The 18,708-nt window shown below is 40.3% G+C and overlaps 1 protein-coding gene and 1 non-coding gene across 6 annotated transcripts in view; both read left to right on the forward strand.

Moving 5' to 3' along the window:
- The window catches only part of FOCAD (focadhesin), a 307,583-nt gene that overhangs the window by 86,399 nt on the left and 202,476 nt on the right, over nt 1-18,708 (forward strand). For all 5 annotated transcript variants that reach the window (XM_025887857.2, XM_073880862.1, XM_073880859.1 and 2 more), the window contains 2 exons: nt 7,088-7,175; nt 11,101-11,303. In XM_025887857.2, coding sequence (XP_025743642.1) covers nt 7,088-7,175; nt 11,101-11,303 — 291 coding nt within the window. The remainder of the gene's footprint in view (nt 1-7,087; nt 7,176-11,100; nt 11,304-18,708) is intronic.
- On the forward strand, nt 9,822-9,927 carry LOC112836301 (U6 spliceosomal RNA). The gene has a single exon (XR_003211450.1). It is a non-coding gene; the product is annotated as a U6 spliceosomal RNA (small nuclear RNA).

Genomic DNA, 18,708 nt, shown 5'->3' on the forward strand with positions numbered 1-18,708 from the left:
TATGGCAACCCCGAGCTGAGAGCCCGCGCCTCGGCTCTGTCTCTGCAGCTGGCTTCCCGCTCCGATACCTGGGAGCTCTGCCACACTCAGGCACCCCCGGTCTTTCTGTGACCCCGAGGGTCCTGAGACCACACTGTCCCATGAGGGTTCCACCCCTCGCTTTGCCACTGGAGCGACATCCCTCAGCGGAGCCGACTTCTAAAAGGTCCGATGTTGTGCTCCGCTGCTCTATCACTTGCCAGAAGCATCCAGTGGAGGCCCCCTCCCCCGCCATCTATCCTTCTGAATATCACCTCGGATTCACTTCTCCACACGTCCTTCCTTCCAGAAAGTGGTCGCTTTTCTGTACAGAGAGTTGCTGCTATTCTTCTCTTCGATCTCCTGTTGAGTTCGTAGGTGTTCAGAATGGTTTGATCCGTATTCAGCTGAATTCCTGAGACCAGACGAAATCCAGGTCTACTCCTCCCCCATCTTGCTCTGCCCCTCTCCACTGTCTCTTGAGCAACTGCATGGTGCCCTTCACTTTGAGAAATAGTAGGTGATACTGGAGGGAAGAGGATAAATTTGGTTTTAGATATGCTTGGTTTGAGGTGTGTATGGATCGTGGATAGTTGGATATGTGCTTTTAAAATTCAGGATAGAAGGTTAGGCTAAAGGTACAGATTTGTAGACCTCTACTTCGAGGTGGGAGTTTTACTCATGGGATTACATTACATGGGTTTTCATGGAACTCCAGGGGCTAGAGTGTACTGAAAATAAGGAGGAAGTGTGGCCAGAAGGATTCTATGATAAGCAGAAGAGACCGAGGACATGAAAATCGGGGAAAGGAATGTCTCAGAAAGGAGAATGGTCAACAGTGTCACGGAGAGAGTGTTTAAAGTAAGGTATGGAAAGAACTCTTAGGGTGCAATAAGTAGAAGTTTATTGTTTACCTTAGACGAAGCCCTTTCAGTGGAGGGATGGTGGTGAGAACCCAATCAGAATAAAGGAGTAAATGGTATGTGGGAAACAGAAACTGAATGTAAATTTTAGTGGGAAGTGGGAGCCAAGGAAGGCTCAAGTAAGTCATTTGTCAGTTGGTCATTCTTGTGATTAGCATGGCTTTACATCTGCTGGGACTTTATAGGTAATATTATATTATATATTATATAATGGTCTATTGGTATTATATATTATTCTGTATAATAGTAATATATATTATGTAGTTATATATCTGTTATCTCTGTTATAGAATCTGTTAGCTCTAGTAGTATATAACATGATAATCAGTATATTTATTGTATATAATCAGATGTATATTTATTGTATATAATCATACCTATTGATATATGCTGTATATGATATATAAGATTTTATAGATAAGATATGGAAAACATGTAAGAATATCGTTCTTTTTACATTTTGGATGTTAACCCCTCATCAGATATGTCATTAGCAAATATCTTCTCCCATTCTGTAGGTTGCTTTTTCATTTTGTTAATGATTTCCTTTGCTGTGCAAAAGTTTTTTATTTTGATGCAGTCTTGTTTGTTTTTGCTTTTGTTGTTCTTGTCTGAGGAGAGATTGAAAAAATAATGCTAAGACCAACATCGGTTTGCTTACTGCCTATGTTTTCTCCTAGGAATTTTATGGTTTCAGGTCTTATAATAAGGCTTTAATCCATTTTGATTGTATTTTTGTGTATGGTGTAATGCAGTGGTCCAGTTTCAGTCTTTTGCATGTAGCTCTCCAGTTTCCCCAGCACCATTTATCGAGAGACTGTCCTTTCCCCGTTGTATATTCTTGCTTTTGTTGAAGATTTATTGTCCATGTACGCATGGATTTATCTCTGAGCTCTCTATTCCATTCTGTTGATCGTTGTGTCTGTTTTTGTGTCCATACCATACAGTTTTGATCACTATAGCTTTTTAGTATAATTTGGAATATGGAAGTGTGAGACCTCCTCCAGCTTTGTTCTTTCTCATGATTACCTTGGCTCTTTGAGGTCTTTTGTGGTTCCATACAAATTTTAGGATTATTTGTTCTAGTTCTGTGAAAAATTCCATTGGCATCTTTTTTTTTTTTTTAAAGATTTTATTTATTTATTTATTTATTTATTTATTTTAAAGATTTTATTTATTTATTTGACAGAGAGATAGAGAGCACAAGTAGGCAGAGTGGCAGGCAGAGGGAGAGGGAGAAGCAGGCTCTCTGCTGAGCAGGGAGCCGGACATGGGGCTTGATCCCAGGACCCTGGGATCATGACCTGAGCCGAAGGCAGCTGCTTAACCGACTGAGCCACCCAGGCGCCCCAAGATTTTATTTATTTAATTGACAGAGAGAGAGAGAGAGAGAGAGAGAGGGAACACAAGCAAGGGGAGTGGGAGAGAGAGAAGCAGGCTTCCCGCTAAGCAGGGAGCCCAATGCGGGGCTCGATCCCAGGACCCTGGGATCATGACCTGAGCCGAAGGCAGATGCTTAACAACTGAGCCACCCATGCGCCCCGACACAACAGATTTGTGTAGATTGCTTTTTATATCCTGCAACTTTACTGAATTCACTTATTGTAATAGTTTTTTGGTTGAGACTTTAGGCTTTTCCATATACAGTATGTGTTATCAGGAAATAGTGACAGTTTTCTTTTTTTAATTTGGATGTCTTTTGTCACTTTTTCTTGCCTAATTGTTGTGGCTATGATTTCCTATACTATGTTGAATAAAGTAGTGAGAGTGACATACTTGTCTTGTTTCTAATCTTAGAGAAAGCTTTTAGCTTTCACCGTTGAGTATGATTTTAGGTTTGGGTTTCTCATACATATTCTATAGTATGTTGAAGTATGTTCCCTCTCTACCCACCTTGTTGAGAGTTCTTATCATATATGATTGTTGAGTTTTGTCAGATGCTTTTTCTGCATCTGTTGAGGTGATCATATGATTTTTAGTCTTCGTTCTGTGAAGGTGGTGTATCATGTTGATTTGCAGTTGTTGAACCATCTTTGCATCCCAAGAATAAATCCCACTTGATTATGGTACATTATCCTTTCAATAAATAGTTGTATTAGGTTTGCTAAGACTTTGTTGAATTTGCACATGTGTTCATTAGGGGTATTGGCCTGTGGAATTAAACAATATTTTAATTTAGAACAATAGTGATGTCTGTGAAAGTCATATTTATAGTGTCTTCCTTTTGCTTACTATTTAACAATTTAGAAGGAAGTAAATATGAATAGAACTGTTAAAATACTTGTGTTTTGTAATTTTCTACCCCCACCTCTGGCCCAGTGTTTCTGAGGTTTAACTAAAAAATAAGAAAGAAAAAAAAGCCTAGGAAAACTAATTTGCAAACCCATCTCCTTTAGGGCTACATACTCTGTAATTTGAAACAAAATAAAGTAGAATAAGACATTCTTATTACCGGGGCACCTGGGTGGCTCAGTCAGTTAAGCGTCTGCCTTCAGCTCAGATCACGATGATCCTGGAATCCCAGATCAAGCCCTGAGTGGGGCTCCCTGCTTAGCAAGGAGTCTGCCCCTCCCCCTGCTCCATTTCTCTCTCTCAAATTAAAAAAAAAATCTTTAAGGGTGCCTGGGTGGCTCAGGCGGTTAAGTGTTTTCCTTCAGCTCAGGTCATGATCCCAGGGTCCTGGGAACGAGTCCCGCATCAGGCTCCCTGCTCAGTGGGGAATCCGCTTCTCCCTCTACTCCTTCCCCCGTCCGTGATCTCTCTCTCTCTCTCTCCCCCAAATAAATGAATAAAAAAAATCTTTAAAAAAAAGACATTACCTAGGCTAGGGCTATATCTTTCCTATATCACTGAGTTTACCAGCTGTATATGCAGTTCAAATATTAAATTAACTTTTCTTTTCCCCTGTGTTATTTTTCTGTTCTTCTATTGGAGATGTTTCTTTGCATTCTGAAAATGGATGCATTCCTTATGCTGTATTAGTTGCAGTGGATTTAGTCTTGGTTGAATTATTTTTAGCCCTATTTGAATGGTTATAACCCAAGGTCCTTTTCTTTACTCTTATCAGGAAAGTTAGGCAAAAAATGATATTGATTGTGAAGAGACTGGGTAGTTGTCAAAGGGAAGCAAGAGCTAAACAGCCCATCTTTGGGAAGGCCGGGACCCCGTGCTCTCGAAGACCTCGCCATCACCTGACTCCGTTCCACTCACCGTTCTTCACTGTGTGTGTCTAAGTACTTAGTGCCTGCATCATTGGTGGTGCGCGCTGATAATCTTTCATTTGAATTGAGGGCAGAAAGTGTGGACTCCAAGGTTTGCTGCTATTACAAGTCCTGTGACATCTGTGGCCCAGTGTAAAGGCATTCCCTCCTCTTTTGTATTTTACTTCCTTGCTCCAGATAGGCTCTGAATTCGCCTGGGTTCCTCCAGAAGTAGCCCCGAGTTTCCCTAATGTCAAGAGCAGAGTCAGTGTTTCCACAAAAGCCAAGGTTTATGCAACAGGAGTTTATTTGCAAGGGTGATACCAGGAAGCAAGTGGGAAAGGGACAAGAAGCGTGAAATGCTGGAAATGGGAGAGGTAAGACAAGTATTACAATGTTGCCCAGTGCTATGAACAACCAATTGCTTGATCCTACAGAATATTCTGAGAAGTGTTATGAAATATGTCTCAGAACCCTTCAGAAGGATCCGGATGAAGGAGGGAAGCCTTTATGCATGGGCTTCTCTTGTCGGTTTGTCAAGCCTCAGCCTATGGGGCTTTAAATGTCCTGTCCTCTGGTCTTTCACTGGTCTGGGGCAGAAGGCATAAGTTACAGTAGCAATATGTATAGGATTACAAGTGGCACATGAGATGTTTAACACAGTCTTTTGTTAAAAGGCCTCATGAAGTGCTACCGTTCTTTGGTCTCCATTAAAAATCAATCAAACAATAAACTTCTCAGAACTCTAAGCAATTTAAGCTTATTTAGTATAATACCCTACTATTCCTTCATTTTGGTGCCTTGCTCTCTAGGTCATTTCCTTTCACGCTCCATTCTGAACAGACTAGTGTCCCCCTTCTTGGAGAATGCCATTTTTACTTGGGCCTTCCCACCTTTCAGTTCCATCCACTTAGGGGCCCTTAGGTGGCTCAGTCACTTAAGCATCCAACTCTTAATTTCGGCTCACTCATGATCTCAAGGTCATGAGGTTGAGCCTTGCATCAGGCTCTCTGCTGGGCAGGGAGCCTGCTTGAGATTCTCTCTCTCCTTCTGCCCCACCCCTGCATACTCTCTCTCAAAAGAAAAAAGTTCCATCCACTTAGCATGTTCCTAGTGCATATCAGAACCCCAAAATGCTACTTTGTGGCCCTTGCAGTGATAACTTGTGTGAAAAAGGTTTTCCAGTGTAGCCTTAGTATAAAGTCATACTTTCATTTGTCTCTGATCTTGGTAGCCAGGAAATTTGAAATTTAAATGACCTGCTGCATTTTCTTTCTTTTTTAAATGGATATGCAGAATATGAAATGAAATTTAGGAAAAGATCATGGCAAAGAATGGTGTGGTGGTATATATAGGTGTATTGGTTTCAAAAATGCATTGATTGTCCTCAAATAGCTGTTGCTTTGTTGTTCTCGGTTAAATTTCAAAGCACTGAGCAGGTACAGGCTCAAAGACACAAATTAGAAAATATTCCATTAAAACAATTTAATTTTCTTCTTTTGCTGGTTTTTAAAAGTCCATAAACAAGCGCTTGGGAAGAGTTTGCAGTTTGTTTTCATTTTTTAAATGGTAAGACTGAGATGTAGATCTATATTTATTTGTGCCAGAGTTAATAGCACCTCCAAGATTGTAACTTCTGAGTTTGTCAGACTAGTTTGTTTTCTCCAAGTGTTTTTTTTAACATGTGGCTCTACCTAACGTTTCTTTCTTTTTTTTCTTGCCCATCCTCTGATTCATAGATACTTCTGCTCTGCAGTTGCATGTGTAAAATTTAACAATGAAGTAATTTTAGCAAAGTGTGTTGGACCTTTCTTCTTTAGTTACAGAATATGTTAATGTTTTCTTTATTTAGAAGGCTCAAATAACATCTTGTATCTCTTGTAATTTACTTATTAGAACTTAATGTTCACATCCATTTTACTTTTTCATTTCATTGATACACTTGGTGAAAAATAATGATTTTCAGTTTCTATGGTTATTGCTTTGTTACATTTAAATATGCTTAATAGATTACTGTAATTTAAAAATAATCTCTGCCTCCTTGGGTATTACTGTTTCTTTTATTAAAATAACATTATTTATTTTATTTTTATTAAAGATTTATTTATTTCAGAGAGAGGGCACGCTTGAGCAAGCAGGGTGGGGAGGGGCAGAGGGAGAGGAAAATAAGACTCCCCACTGAGGGTGGAGCCCAATGTGGGGCTCAGCCTCCCCACCCATATAGCATAATCTGAGCCGAAACCAAGAGTGGGATGCTTACTTGACTGAGCCACCCAGGCACCCCAAAATAATATGATTTATTAAAATCATTAAGTGTAGTTCTTAATGTATGTTATATAGATGAATCATGCCTGTATTAGGTAATTAGACAGTTGATCTACTTTTCAGAAATGAAGTAATCTTTTAGTATTTCAGGTAGTTTTTCAGTGATTTGAAAGATTGTTTTTGAATACTTGTCAGTCTGTTTGTTCTATTAAGGCATATTCTCTTTCTTTTTAATTATTTTTCTTTTTAAAGATTTTATTTATTTGAGAGAGGGAGGGGGAGAGAGAGAGAGAGAATGAGTGAGGGGGAGGGGCAGAGGGAGAAGCAGACTCCCCGTGGAACAGAGAGCCCGGTGCAGGGCTTGATCCCAGGACCCTGGGACCATGACCTGAGCCGAAGGCAGTCACTCAACCAACTGAGCCACCCGTGTGTCCAGGCATTTTCTCTTTAAATTAATTTGGTGTATAGCCCCTGCTCTTTGACCAGATAGGATAACATTTTGAATTTATGTGTGATTGCTGTGGAGTCACCATCCTTCCTGGAGCAGAGCTGGCTTATTGTAAATAACTTTGTACAGTAGGTTGATGATCTTTCATGTTAAATATACTCTTCCTGGATACATGTTATTAAAAAGCCATGGCTCTGGGAACTTCTTCAACTCCTTTCTTGTTTTTGTTTTAGGATTTTCCTGTTGAACCGGTCACAATTGGAATAGCTTTACTACTGCTACAGACTCCAGCAAGTCAGCAGAAACCAATCCTAAGTCTAGGTAAATAAAAATAGCCTCACAAGAGTAAAATGTAAATAGAACATAAGTGTTGGCAGGAGTCTCTTGAGCTACATGTTATGCTATGCTAGAAAGTCCTGTATACTTTGAGTTTTTGTTCTAGAATTTTCCTAATCATTCTGAAATAGAACTTTGTTTTTCTTACCGACAAGGTGTTTTGTGAAAAGGTTCCATATACCATAATTTACCAAGTATCTCGGCTGTCCTAAGAGGGAGGAATGGGACTAAAGGCGGGTAAAAATGTTCCATTTAAAAATATGGTATAAAATCAAGTTGATAGGTCTGGCCGATGGCAACCAAGTCACACCTTTAAAATGCAGCTTTTATGTTAATGTTGCATCTCTTTACTCTGGGTAACATCTATATAGTAATGGAGGATCTGTCTAAATTATGTTGCATGGTGCCATCAAAAAAAAAATGAAATCTTGCCATTTGTAACAATGTGGATGGAACTAGAGGGTATCATGCTAAGCGAAATAAGTCCATCAGAGAAAGACAATTATCATATGATCTCACTGATATGTGGAATTTGAGAAACAAGGCAGAGGATCATAGGGGAAGGGAGGGAAAAATAAAACAAGACGAAACCAGAGAGGGAGACAAACCATAAGAGATTCTTTTTTTTTTTTTTTTTTTTTTTTAAGATTTTATTTACTTATTTGACAGCGAGAGAGGGAACACAAGCAGGGGGAGTGGGAGAGGGAGAAGCAGGCTTCCCGCTGAACAGGGAGCCTGATGCGGGGCTTGATCCCAGGACCCTGGGATCGTGACCTGAGCCGAAGGCAGATGCTTAACGACTGAGCCACCCAGGCGCCCCAAGAGACTCTTAATCTCAGGAAACAAACAGGGTTGGTGGAGTGGAGGGGGGTGGGAGGGATGGGGTGGCTGGGGGAAGGACACTGGGGAGGGTATGTGTTATGGTGAGCGCTGTGAATTGTGTAAGACTGATGAATCATAGACCTGTACCCCTAAAATAATACATTATATGTTAATAAAAAAATTAAAATAAGTTATGTTGCATGGTGCCATCTGTCAGTACATCCCCACTCTCATTTTAAAGTGCTTAAAGAGGTAGATACTGATTGTGTAACTCGTTGTGGGCATTTTAATTCAACATGATTTTGAGGGTGAATTCCTTTTCCACTTACAGTCTGCCTTGAGAATGGCTGTAGCGTGCAGAGGGGGCCCTTGGCTTCCTGCACTCTTTTTGTCTGTTGGCTTCGCGCTCATTTGTGCCCTCCTCCTGAGGCTCTTTCTGAACTGCTTTTGCCTTTTTTGTTGATGTTATTGTTCTCCTAGTGGTGCACATGGCATCTTCCCAGAGGTATAATTTGCCAGGGCTGGTACTTCCGACAGCCATAGGTTGTTTTTTTTTTCTTTATTTTTCTCTTCTATTTTTTAATTTAAATTCAATTAATTAACATATAATGTATTACTGGTTTCTAAGGTAGAGGCCAGGGATTCATCAGTCTTATATAACACCCAGTGCTCATTACATCACAAGCCCTCCGTAATGTCCATCCCCCAGCCACCCCATCCCTCCCACCCCCCTCCCCTCCAGCAACCCTCACTTTGTTTCCTATGATTAAGAGTCTCTCATGGTTTGTCTCCCTCTCTGATTTCGTCTTGTTTTATTTTTTCCTCTCTTTCCCTACGATCCTCTGATTTGTTTCTTAAATTCACATATCAGTGAGATCAAATGATAATTGTCTTCCTCTGATTGACTTATTTTGCTTAGCATAATAGCCTCCAGTTCCATCCACTGACGGCCAGAGTTTTGTTTTCCTTTCTAAACAGCTTTATGGAGGGGCGCCTGGGTGGCTCGGTAGTTGGGCGTCTGCCTTCGGCTCAGGTCAGGTCATAGTCCTGGGGTCCTGGGATTGAGCCCCGCGTCAGGCTCACCGCTCGGCGGGAAGCCTGCTTCTCCTTCTCACACTCTCCCTGCTTGTGTTCCCTCTCTCGCTGTCTCTGTCAAATAAATAAATAAAAATCTTTTAAAAAAATAAAATAAGGGCGCCTGGGTGGCTCAGTCGGTTAAGCGACTGCCTTCGGCTCAGGTCATGATCTTGGAGTCCCGGGATCGAGTCCCGCATCGGGCTCCCTGCTCGGCGGGGAGTCTGCTTCTCCCTCTGACCCTCTTCCTTCTCATGCTCTCTATCTCTCATTCTCTCTCTCTCTCAAATAAATAAATAAAATCTTAAAAAAAAATAAAATAAAAAAATAAACAGCTTTATTGAGGTATAGTTTACTTACCATAAAATTTACCATTTTTAAGTGTACAATAAAGTGGTTTTTTAAAAAAATGAATTTACAAAGTTGTGCAACCATTACTACAATCTAGTCATAGAGCATTTCTGTCATCCAGTATGTTATGTTGAAAAGTAGGGAAGATCCACTGTTTAGTATATTGGGAAAGAGTGTTCAAATAGGATAACCAAGAAGGTATTGATGATTTCAAATTTGACAGATGCACAGCATTAATACAGTATTATGCTTCTTAATTATTAACACTAGCCTTGATTGTAAATAGCAATTTATAAAAATGCCTGGAAGATTTCTAATAAAGAAGACAGAAATGTGTACATTTCCTGTTTTATTAAAGATAATGGATTTTCATAATCTCTCAGGGACAATTATGGATTAAGACTAACATTTCAGTTGGAATGACACAGAAAACATTTGCATGCCCCCTGTACAAAGATACATGCACATTCATGAAGCGTTCCGTATTTTTAAAACTCAATTAAAAAAAAAGACTAATATTTTGGCAGAAAAGGTCAGTTAGCAGTGTTAAAGTAACAGGTGTTTGTACTTCATACCATGTTCAGGTTTGATTTCCAAATGATGAAAAGAAAATATTGGCAACTCACTGACATGACTTCAGACTTATAGACTTTTTTTGGTGTTGTGGGGAAATCGATTGATAATCTAGCTCAGAAGCCTGTGAATAACATCTTTCGGTAAATTAAGATTCATCTGATAATTGTGAAAAATATATTTCTGCTTTAACTCATTCTGTTAATGGTCTGGGGAGATTATTTATGTGAGTAAGGTATCGCACATAGGTGTGTATATTTCTGATGTGTAAGTTGAGTGTCCATGTTAAAAAAAGAATCATTTATGAAAATGGGTTTTATTGTTGCTGGTTATGGACTCTGAGACTTTTCCTGATTTGCTCTTTAGCAATTACCGTGAAGGACATCCCTGCTTCACCTCATTTACTAATGCATCTCAATATAATTCTCAACTGGGTTTTTAAGGGAAGCATGCACATTGGTCTTAAAATCCACTGATCAGGAGCTCAGGTCTCTTGGCTCTGTTGAAGGCAGTGGAAGGACCTGACAATATAAGGACAAAAGTTGAATTGTATTTTATTTATTTTAAAAGATTATTATTTTTTTTTTTTTGAGAGAGAGAGAGAAAGAGCATGTAAGTGTGTGTGTGTGTGGGAGGGGTAGGAGGGGAAGGGCAGAGGGAGAGGGAGAGAATCTCAGGGAGATCCCACACTGAGCGTGGAGCCTGATGTGGGGCTTGATCTCAGGACCCTAAAATCATGACCTGAGCCAAAACCAAGAGTTGGATGCTCAACTGACTGAGTTACTCAGGTGCCCCAGCTGAATAGTATTTTAAAGAAAGCCATATTTACTTAAAGAGTTGGTTTATACTTTATGGTATGTATTTTCTCTAAGAGTATCCTAAAGTTATCAGGAACATACATTAACAGCTTGTTTTAGATAATAGTTTTTATGTTCCTTTCTAAAAGGGTAAGATCCATTGTCTTAGTTATGTGTCTGACCCAGTTGTAAAGGGGTAAGAAAACTTTTTGCATATCACTCTTAAACAAAGTAGCTTTTGGTTGGATTGTGGTAGTGGTTTTTTAAATGTGAATTGATGTTTTGATGAATAGCTTTGAAGCTCCTCTCTGTTGCTGAGGGTCAGAAAATCCCAAGGTCATCCTTGGTGCTAGTGATGCCAGTTCTGCAGATACTGTCTTCTACTGCCTTGGAAGACTGTATATCCATGGATGAAGAAGGTCCCTCGAGACAACAGTTGGCTTTGAACCTTTTGGAAATGGTACAGCAGGAGTCCTACAGAGACGAGCACCAAAAGGTAATGAGTTCAGCCTTGTTTCTCTTCTTTATTTTTTTAAAGATTTTATTTATTTATTTGAGAGAGAGAGAGTGAGAGACCGTGTGGGAGGAGGGGCAGAGGGAGAAGCGGACTCCCTGCAGAGTAAGGAGCCAGACGCGGGACTCGATCCCAGGACGCTGGGATCATGACCTGAGCTGAAGGCAGACGCTTAACCCACTGAGCCACCCAGGCGCCCTTGTTTCTCTTAAATAAACGCGAAGTGGTAAATGTGGGACTACTGTTTGTGCAGATAATCTCACCTCCTGATGAAGTATCTGGGTTTAAACTTCTCCCCTTGAACTTCACCATTCTGTCAGGCAGAGATGTAGCTATTAGTTTATTCTTCTGGACTGTGAGAGGGGAGTGCAAAATAAGTTTTGGAAATACTGTATGATTTTTTTCCTCTTTGAGTTTTCTTTAAAAATTTTTTTTTTAAGATTTTATTGATCTATCAGAGAGAGAGAGGGGGCACAAGTAGGCACAGCGGCAGGCAGAGGGAGAGGGAGAAGCAGGCTCCCCACTGGGCAGGGAGCCCGATGCGAGACTCAATCCCAGGACCCCGAGATCATGACCTGAGCCGAAGGCAGATGCTCAACCAACTGTGCCACCCAGGCGTCCCCTTTGAGTTTTCTGACTATATCAGTTGTTAAACGTCCTGAGAAATCCTGCAGAAAAGGAACTAGTTCTGTTTAACCTACTGCTCCTCTGACACATTTGAGCAAGGAATCCTTTTTTCTTATCATATTCTTTAATTTAGCATTTTATACAGCATGTTGTTACATCTGGGACAATCCAAGGTGGGAAATCTCCTCAAATGCCTGAAAATTCTGGGATCTGTAAGACCTAAGACTTGATTTTTTAATATGTGGCACCTTAGGCCATTTTCCTTGGCAAAATGGCTCTTGATGTATCCTGCGTGGTCCCCTCCACTGCTACCTTCAGTTGGAAGACTGCAGGTCTCTCACGCTGCATCCCTGTTCCCCCTGCTACACAGACCTCAGTCTGCTTTGTCCATCTCACTGTTTCTGTCATGATAATGTAAAAGTATTGTCAACATCTGGTTAGTGGCTGGGTTCTGGGCCCACGTTGGTTAGACATTTTCTCTTTTGGTGCTTGAGTATTGCCTCCAGTAAAATGTAGTATTACTTTCCCAGCTATGAATTTGATGGGGATTGAATGAGCATTAAAGCAGTAAAACTGGTGAAACATCTTATGTCTCCACGGAGAAAGATAGTATATAAATGCAGGCGAGAGCCAGTCGTTTCATCTGCAAAAGCAGGGATGCATCTAACCGTGTGTTGTTAAATGTCCTAGCAGCAAAAATACAAGCACTGTAATTCCTGGTTTGAGGGCGCAGCAGAAGCTAGCCTATAGGCAAATTGACCATATCTACAGCTTCCGAATTCCTAATTGCTTGTCTAAAACTTTCAAACTTAAAGGAGGTAACTGAGTTGCATTAAGAGAAGGAACTTTTTGCCTCTCCCCTGGTAGGACAGAATGTGGCCCAAATTTTCTAATAGCCTTTTACTTTCCGTTGTGGTTTGCTCCTATAGAGCAATGATTGGGTTCTGGATGGGCATGGGGACAGGGCAGGATGTACTGATATCTGAGAGTTCTCTTCTTTCAGCTCACAGTGATACTTACTGAGAATCGCCCTGACTCTAATACACGAGCACTCGCTCTACTATTCGCTCACGTGTGTAAATCTTATTCATTAACACTAATAGCTGGACTTTCTCTTCAGCAGCTGCTGTAGAGGGAAGAGGAAGGGATACTATTAGGGCTATAAACATTCTCCTGATGATAACGTGCTGCTTTATGGAGGCTTGGAGTGGAGACATGATCACCGTTTTTAAAATCGCAAGCCACAGTTTGCTGTTGGCTTTTCTTCCGCGCCTGTCCAGGCCTCTATATTCCAAACACACCTATAAATTTAACAGGATGCAAACTCTCCAAGTCTCTCCCTGAATCTTTGCTTTTGCTCACAATGCTCTTTTGTCTCCTTTGCCTGACCTACTCATTCTTCAAGACCCAGCCAAATGTTCTCAGCCTTCTGGAGTCCAAATTCATGACCTCCTTCTTGACATCCCCAGCTCTTTTAATATTACTCAGTTGTGTTGTATCTTAAGAGGGCTATGTGTATGTTCTGCGAGCTCATTGAGGGAAAGGATCTTGGTCCTTCTCACACTTGGCCTGTATTTTCTAAGCATGTTGAAATTGAATTGTAACAGTTGTTGAATTTTTTGTGTTTTTTTCCACATGAGTGTTTTTGCTTTATCCTTGTCACCTGATCATAGATGAGAGCATTCAAAGTCTTTTAGCCAGTTGTTGATGGAATACTCTTATTTTCCACATACTTAAATAAGCTAGGGTGTTATCTATTTAACTTTGCATCCTCAACACCTGACACATTGTTTACCACATGATAGACATTCAGTAAATTTCTATTCACTGAGGGATGTGTGCATCTCATAAGGATATGGAAGGTTGTTTTACCATTTCCACATATTATAGAAAGACCTTTGTATAAAACTACAGATCTTGTTGCTTTTTATTATTTCTTTTTAGATGGGTGACTCTGACTTAGCATGTTTGATTTAGAACTAGAGCACTTCTTAGGAAGCACAATTCTTCTGGGGAATGAAAATAAGGGTAAATGTTCTGTACCACACAATTCTGTATTCCCTATCCATTTCTGAAGTGTTGATAACCATGAAATGAAACACATTTTAACTTCCAATTTTTAAGAATTAAAAAATGTAAGCTATGAAAACAACCACTCATCTTCTTTTAAAGATTAACATAATCTAATAAGCTTTTAATATTTTTTAGTGGTGTGTGGAAAACAGGATTCCTTCTATTAGACTATTAAATGTGATATTTAAAACCACCTATTTGTATTTTTGTAAGCTAAAAAAAAAAAAAATCAGACACTAGTTGTAAATTCTAATGTGCTTAAAATCTTTGTGCCCCAGCCCCCAGAGATGTGGGGGGAGAAAGAAAGCACCAGGGTATGAGTCTGGGTCTAGGCAGGCTAGAGAGATCGTGCTGGTAATTTGAACAAAGAAAAATTTAATGCAAAGAATTATTAACTAGTAAACGGTCTCCAATGACTAAAAGTTATAAAAGAGGCTCTAAGGAATATTGCATTAATAAATGTAAGGAGCAGCTACTACTTCTAGGACTGGAGAGATTGATTATCCAAGGAAGGAATGGAGAGGGTCTCCCTACTCAAGACCGAGATCAGACCTTGTAGAAAGAATGTGGCTGTGGCCTGCTGGATGGTGACATTCTCTGGGGTGCCTCAGGCCAGAGCTGGTCTGTAGGAAGCCACCCCCTAGGGTGTGAATGGGGTGGCCTGGGTCCTCCACAGGAAGACACCTGCTGGGGTCTCTTGAATGCCCCCTGGCAGACACAGTAGGAGAAGACCCTGAATAATATTCCAGTGTATGGATATACACCACATTTTACTTTTACATTCATCTGTTGATGAACTTTTGGGTTGTTTTCGCTTTTTGGCTATTATGAATAGTGCTGTTATATAAAAAACTGTTATACACGTTTTTGTGTGGACACGGTTTCCTTTCTCTTGGATAGATACCTAGGAGCGGAATTGCTAGATCATACGGTACTCTGTTGGAGGAACTGCCAGACTGTTTTCCAGAGGGACTATGTCATTTTTCGCTCCCACCAGCCCACCAGCTGTGTATGAAGACTCCAGTTTGTCCGCATCCTTGCCAACAATTGTCATTGCCTCTGTTTTTGCCTTTGGCGGGTGTGAAGTGCCTTTTCATTATGGTTTTCATTTGCATTTTCCTGATGACTTCTTAGAATACTCCCTTGACAAGTGAGGAACCTGAGGCTAGAGAGGTTAAGTTGCCCAAATTACACAGGTAGTGAAGGATAGAGTTGAGATTCAGATTTTTGACTGTTTAAATATAGAGCCTATATCCTACTGCTCCAGTTTGATTTTTTCTTTTGGTAATTTGTCATCTTTGTGCTGAACTTGCAAGTAAATAGAACAGTTGCAGATTTACAGGCTAACACTAAGTCATAGTACAGTACAATAAACTGGCTTCTTAAAAACTTTTGGTTGGAAGTTAAAAGGAGTTAGTAAGTCTTAGATCTTGTACATCTGCCATCATCTTCTGAATAACATGGATACTGAGAACGGTGTGGGTTGTCCTTTGGTGATAAGCAGCCCTCCCAAACCTCTCCACTCTTGACTAGATTCTTCATAGAGGTATAGAGCAGAAAGAGCCTCTTGAGGCTTTGTCTAGTCCAGTCTTCTGCTTCTGCTCTGGTGAGTGATTAAATCCCTTCTAGCAAAAATCTGTCCTCCTTTCAAGGGGCTCCAGGTTTGAGTTTCCATACTCCCTCTCCTGATCAAATCCTGGCTCCACTTTGGTTTTCATCACTATTACAGATGAGTGTTCTTTTTCTTCTTCTTTTTTTTTTTTTTTAAGATTTGTTTGAGTGAGAGAGCACTCGGGAGAGTAGGACTGTAGAGGGAAGGGCAGAGGGAGATGGAGAGGGAAGGAATCCCAGGGAGACTCCCTGCTGAGCATGGAGCCTTACTTGGGGCTTGATCCCAGGACCCTGAGACCATGATCCAAGCTGAAGCCAAGAGTCGGACGCTTAACCGACTGAGCCACCCAGGGTGCCGTAGATGAGTATTATTCCTTAAAGTTAATGAAAATCTGTATTGTTCCCTGAACTCACAATTTCTTTTTCAGACTCCTTTAGGCAAAGAAGTACTATCAAATATCTGTCTTATTGTTAACAGTTAACAGACTTGAACATTTTTATTACGAGCTTTTTCGAATAAAAATTCTCAACTGATATCTGTAAAAGATGTTTTACAACCATTTAATATTAATTTAAATGTTATTTTTTTATGGTGTCTTGTCTCTTGCATTTTTTTTTTTACTGAGATGTAATTCACCTAACATAAACCTCTTTTATTTTTAACATCTGCTTTCTCCTCTAAAACACAGAGCCCACCAGCACTTTCAGCCCACCCCCTCCCCGGGGGCTGTGGGGCCAGGATTTGGTAGCTGGTGCTCAGAAAAAGCCCCAGGCCGCATCCTTGCCCTGGGACTGTGCCAAGGGCAACTGTCACCCACTGGGACAGAGACCCTGTTCTGGGATGTCTCATTCAACACTGTGTTTTTCTCCTGCTGTTCGAACCTTAGGCAAACAGACAAAAAACAGAGCCTAACCATCAACATAATACTTCAAGTAAAACAGTATTACTTTCCTGTTTCAGTATGTTTACTCTTACCCGTCTGGGTAATGTTGCTGCTTTTGACTCAATTTATGGTTGATGGTGATTTCCAATTACTTTCTTTTATACTCCTATCCACCAGCTTTATTTTTCTCTCCAAAAGATGACAGAGATCATATTTCTCTGTATTTTGCAACTTTAGAGACTGTGCTAGGTGCTTTATTGTGTCATTATCTACCTCAACAATCTTGGCAGGAAGGTAGTCATTACTTCCATTTTACAAATGAGCAAAGTGAGGCTCCGAGATTGTGTAATAGCCTCTAGCTGGCGTGGCTCTGCTAACGTCCTGGTCTTTTAAATCTCAAGTCCGATGCTGTTTGTCCTTTGTCTAAAGAACTTGACTCTGGTCTTCAATGAATTTCATCTTTGGGTTGGGGAAGTATTTTTAGAGAGAAAGAGCTATAATAAATGTAAATATTTAACTTTAAAAATTTATTATTTTAGGGGCACCTGGGTGGCTTAGTCGTTAAGCATCTGCCTTAGGCTCAGGTCATGATCCCAAGGTCCTGGGATTGAGCCCCAAATCAGGCTCCCTGCTCAGCGGGAAGCCTGCTTCTCCCTCTCCCACTCCCCCTACTTGTGTTCCCTCTCTCTCTCTCTCTCTCTCTCTCTGTCAAATAAATAAATAAAATCTTAAAAAAATTTATTTTAAAAAATTATAACACATTAAAGTGGTTCAAAAAATTATAAAATGGTATACAATGAGAAGTTTCCTTCTCACCCTTGATTCTGGTTGCCCAGTTCCCATCCTCTCAAATGTAAAATGAGTAGTGGCTGTTAATTTCTTTTATATTTGTCTCATAACTTTCTTTGCGTATATAAGCAAATACAAATATATAGTCCCCACCCCCTTTAAAAAAATGGTAGCATTCTGTGCACAATGTCTGCATCTTGTATTTTCATGAGAGCTCTTTTCATGTCAATAAAAGATAGCTTCCTCATTTGTTTTTACAGTGGGGTTTGCTTTCAAATGGTATCTTTACTCTAAAACATATACTTGAGACAATTGAACACCTATGTCCTCACAAAAACTTTTATAGGACTATTCATAGCAGCATTATTCATAATAGCCAAAAAGTGGAAACAACCTGATGTCCATTAATTGGTGAATGGTAAAAATGTGGTATATCCATTCAATGGAATATTACTTGCCAATGAAAAGAAATGAAATGTTGATACAATCCATGGCCTCGATGAACCTTGAAAACCTGCTGTGTGAAAGGAGCCAGTCACCAGAAAACACTATTATATGAAATAGCCAGAATAGAAACAAAGTAGATTAATTAGTGGTTGCCAGGGGCTGCGAGGGTGGCGTTGGCGGAGTGAAGAGTGACTGTTAATGGGTATGGGGTTTCCTTTTGGGGTGATGAAAATTAACCATGGTGATGGTTCTACTATGCCATGAATTACTAAAGGTCACTGAGTTGTAAACTTTAAAAGGATGGGTTTTATGGTATGTGAATTGTATCTCAATAAAGCTGTTATTTAAAAAAATTTCAGAGGTGCCTTGCTGGCTCAGTTGGTAGAACATGTGACTGGATCTCAAGGTCATGAGTTCAAGCCCCATTCTAGGTGTGCGGCCTACTTTAAAAACAATTTTTTTTTTAATAAAGCTTAATTTTTTTTTTTAAAGATTTTATTTATTTGTTTGACAGAGTACAAGCAGGGGCGCGACAGGCAGAGGGAGAGGGAGAAACAGTCTTCCCGCTGAGCAGGGAGCCCGATGCGGGGCTCGATCCCAGGACCCTTGGACCATGACCTGAGCCGAAGGCAGATGCTTAACCATCTGAGCCACCCCGGTGCCCCTATCTAGCTTAATTTTACTTCCCATCCTTTCAGTTCTGTATACATATAAGTCAGTCTCTCATAACAGGACAGTTATAATCTAGAGATTTCTAATTTGTTTCATCACACTCTGAATGAATTGAATATTTTTATTAGCAGGCAATATTTAAAGCTTCTTTAATGTCTATGACTTCTCCTGAGTCATGTGGGCACATTGCTTACCTTGGCAGAGTTCTGTCTATTCTCTCTCCCTGATGGCACTACTTTATTTCCACGAGGAGTCCTTTCTCAGATCGACTTAAGCATAACCTC

Source organism: Callorhinus ursinus, unplaced genomic scaffold, assembly GCF_003265705.2.
Source record: "Callorhinus ursinus isolate GAN/ISIS: 27379988/994484 unplaced genomic scaffold, GSC_fseal_2.0 scaffold39, whole genome shotgun sequence".
Taxonomy (NCBI): Eukaryota; Metazoa; Chordata; class Mammalia; order Carnivora; family Otariidae; genus Callorhinus; species Callorhinus ursinus.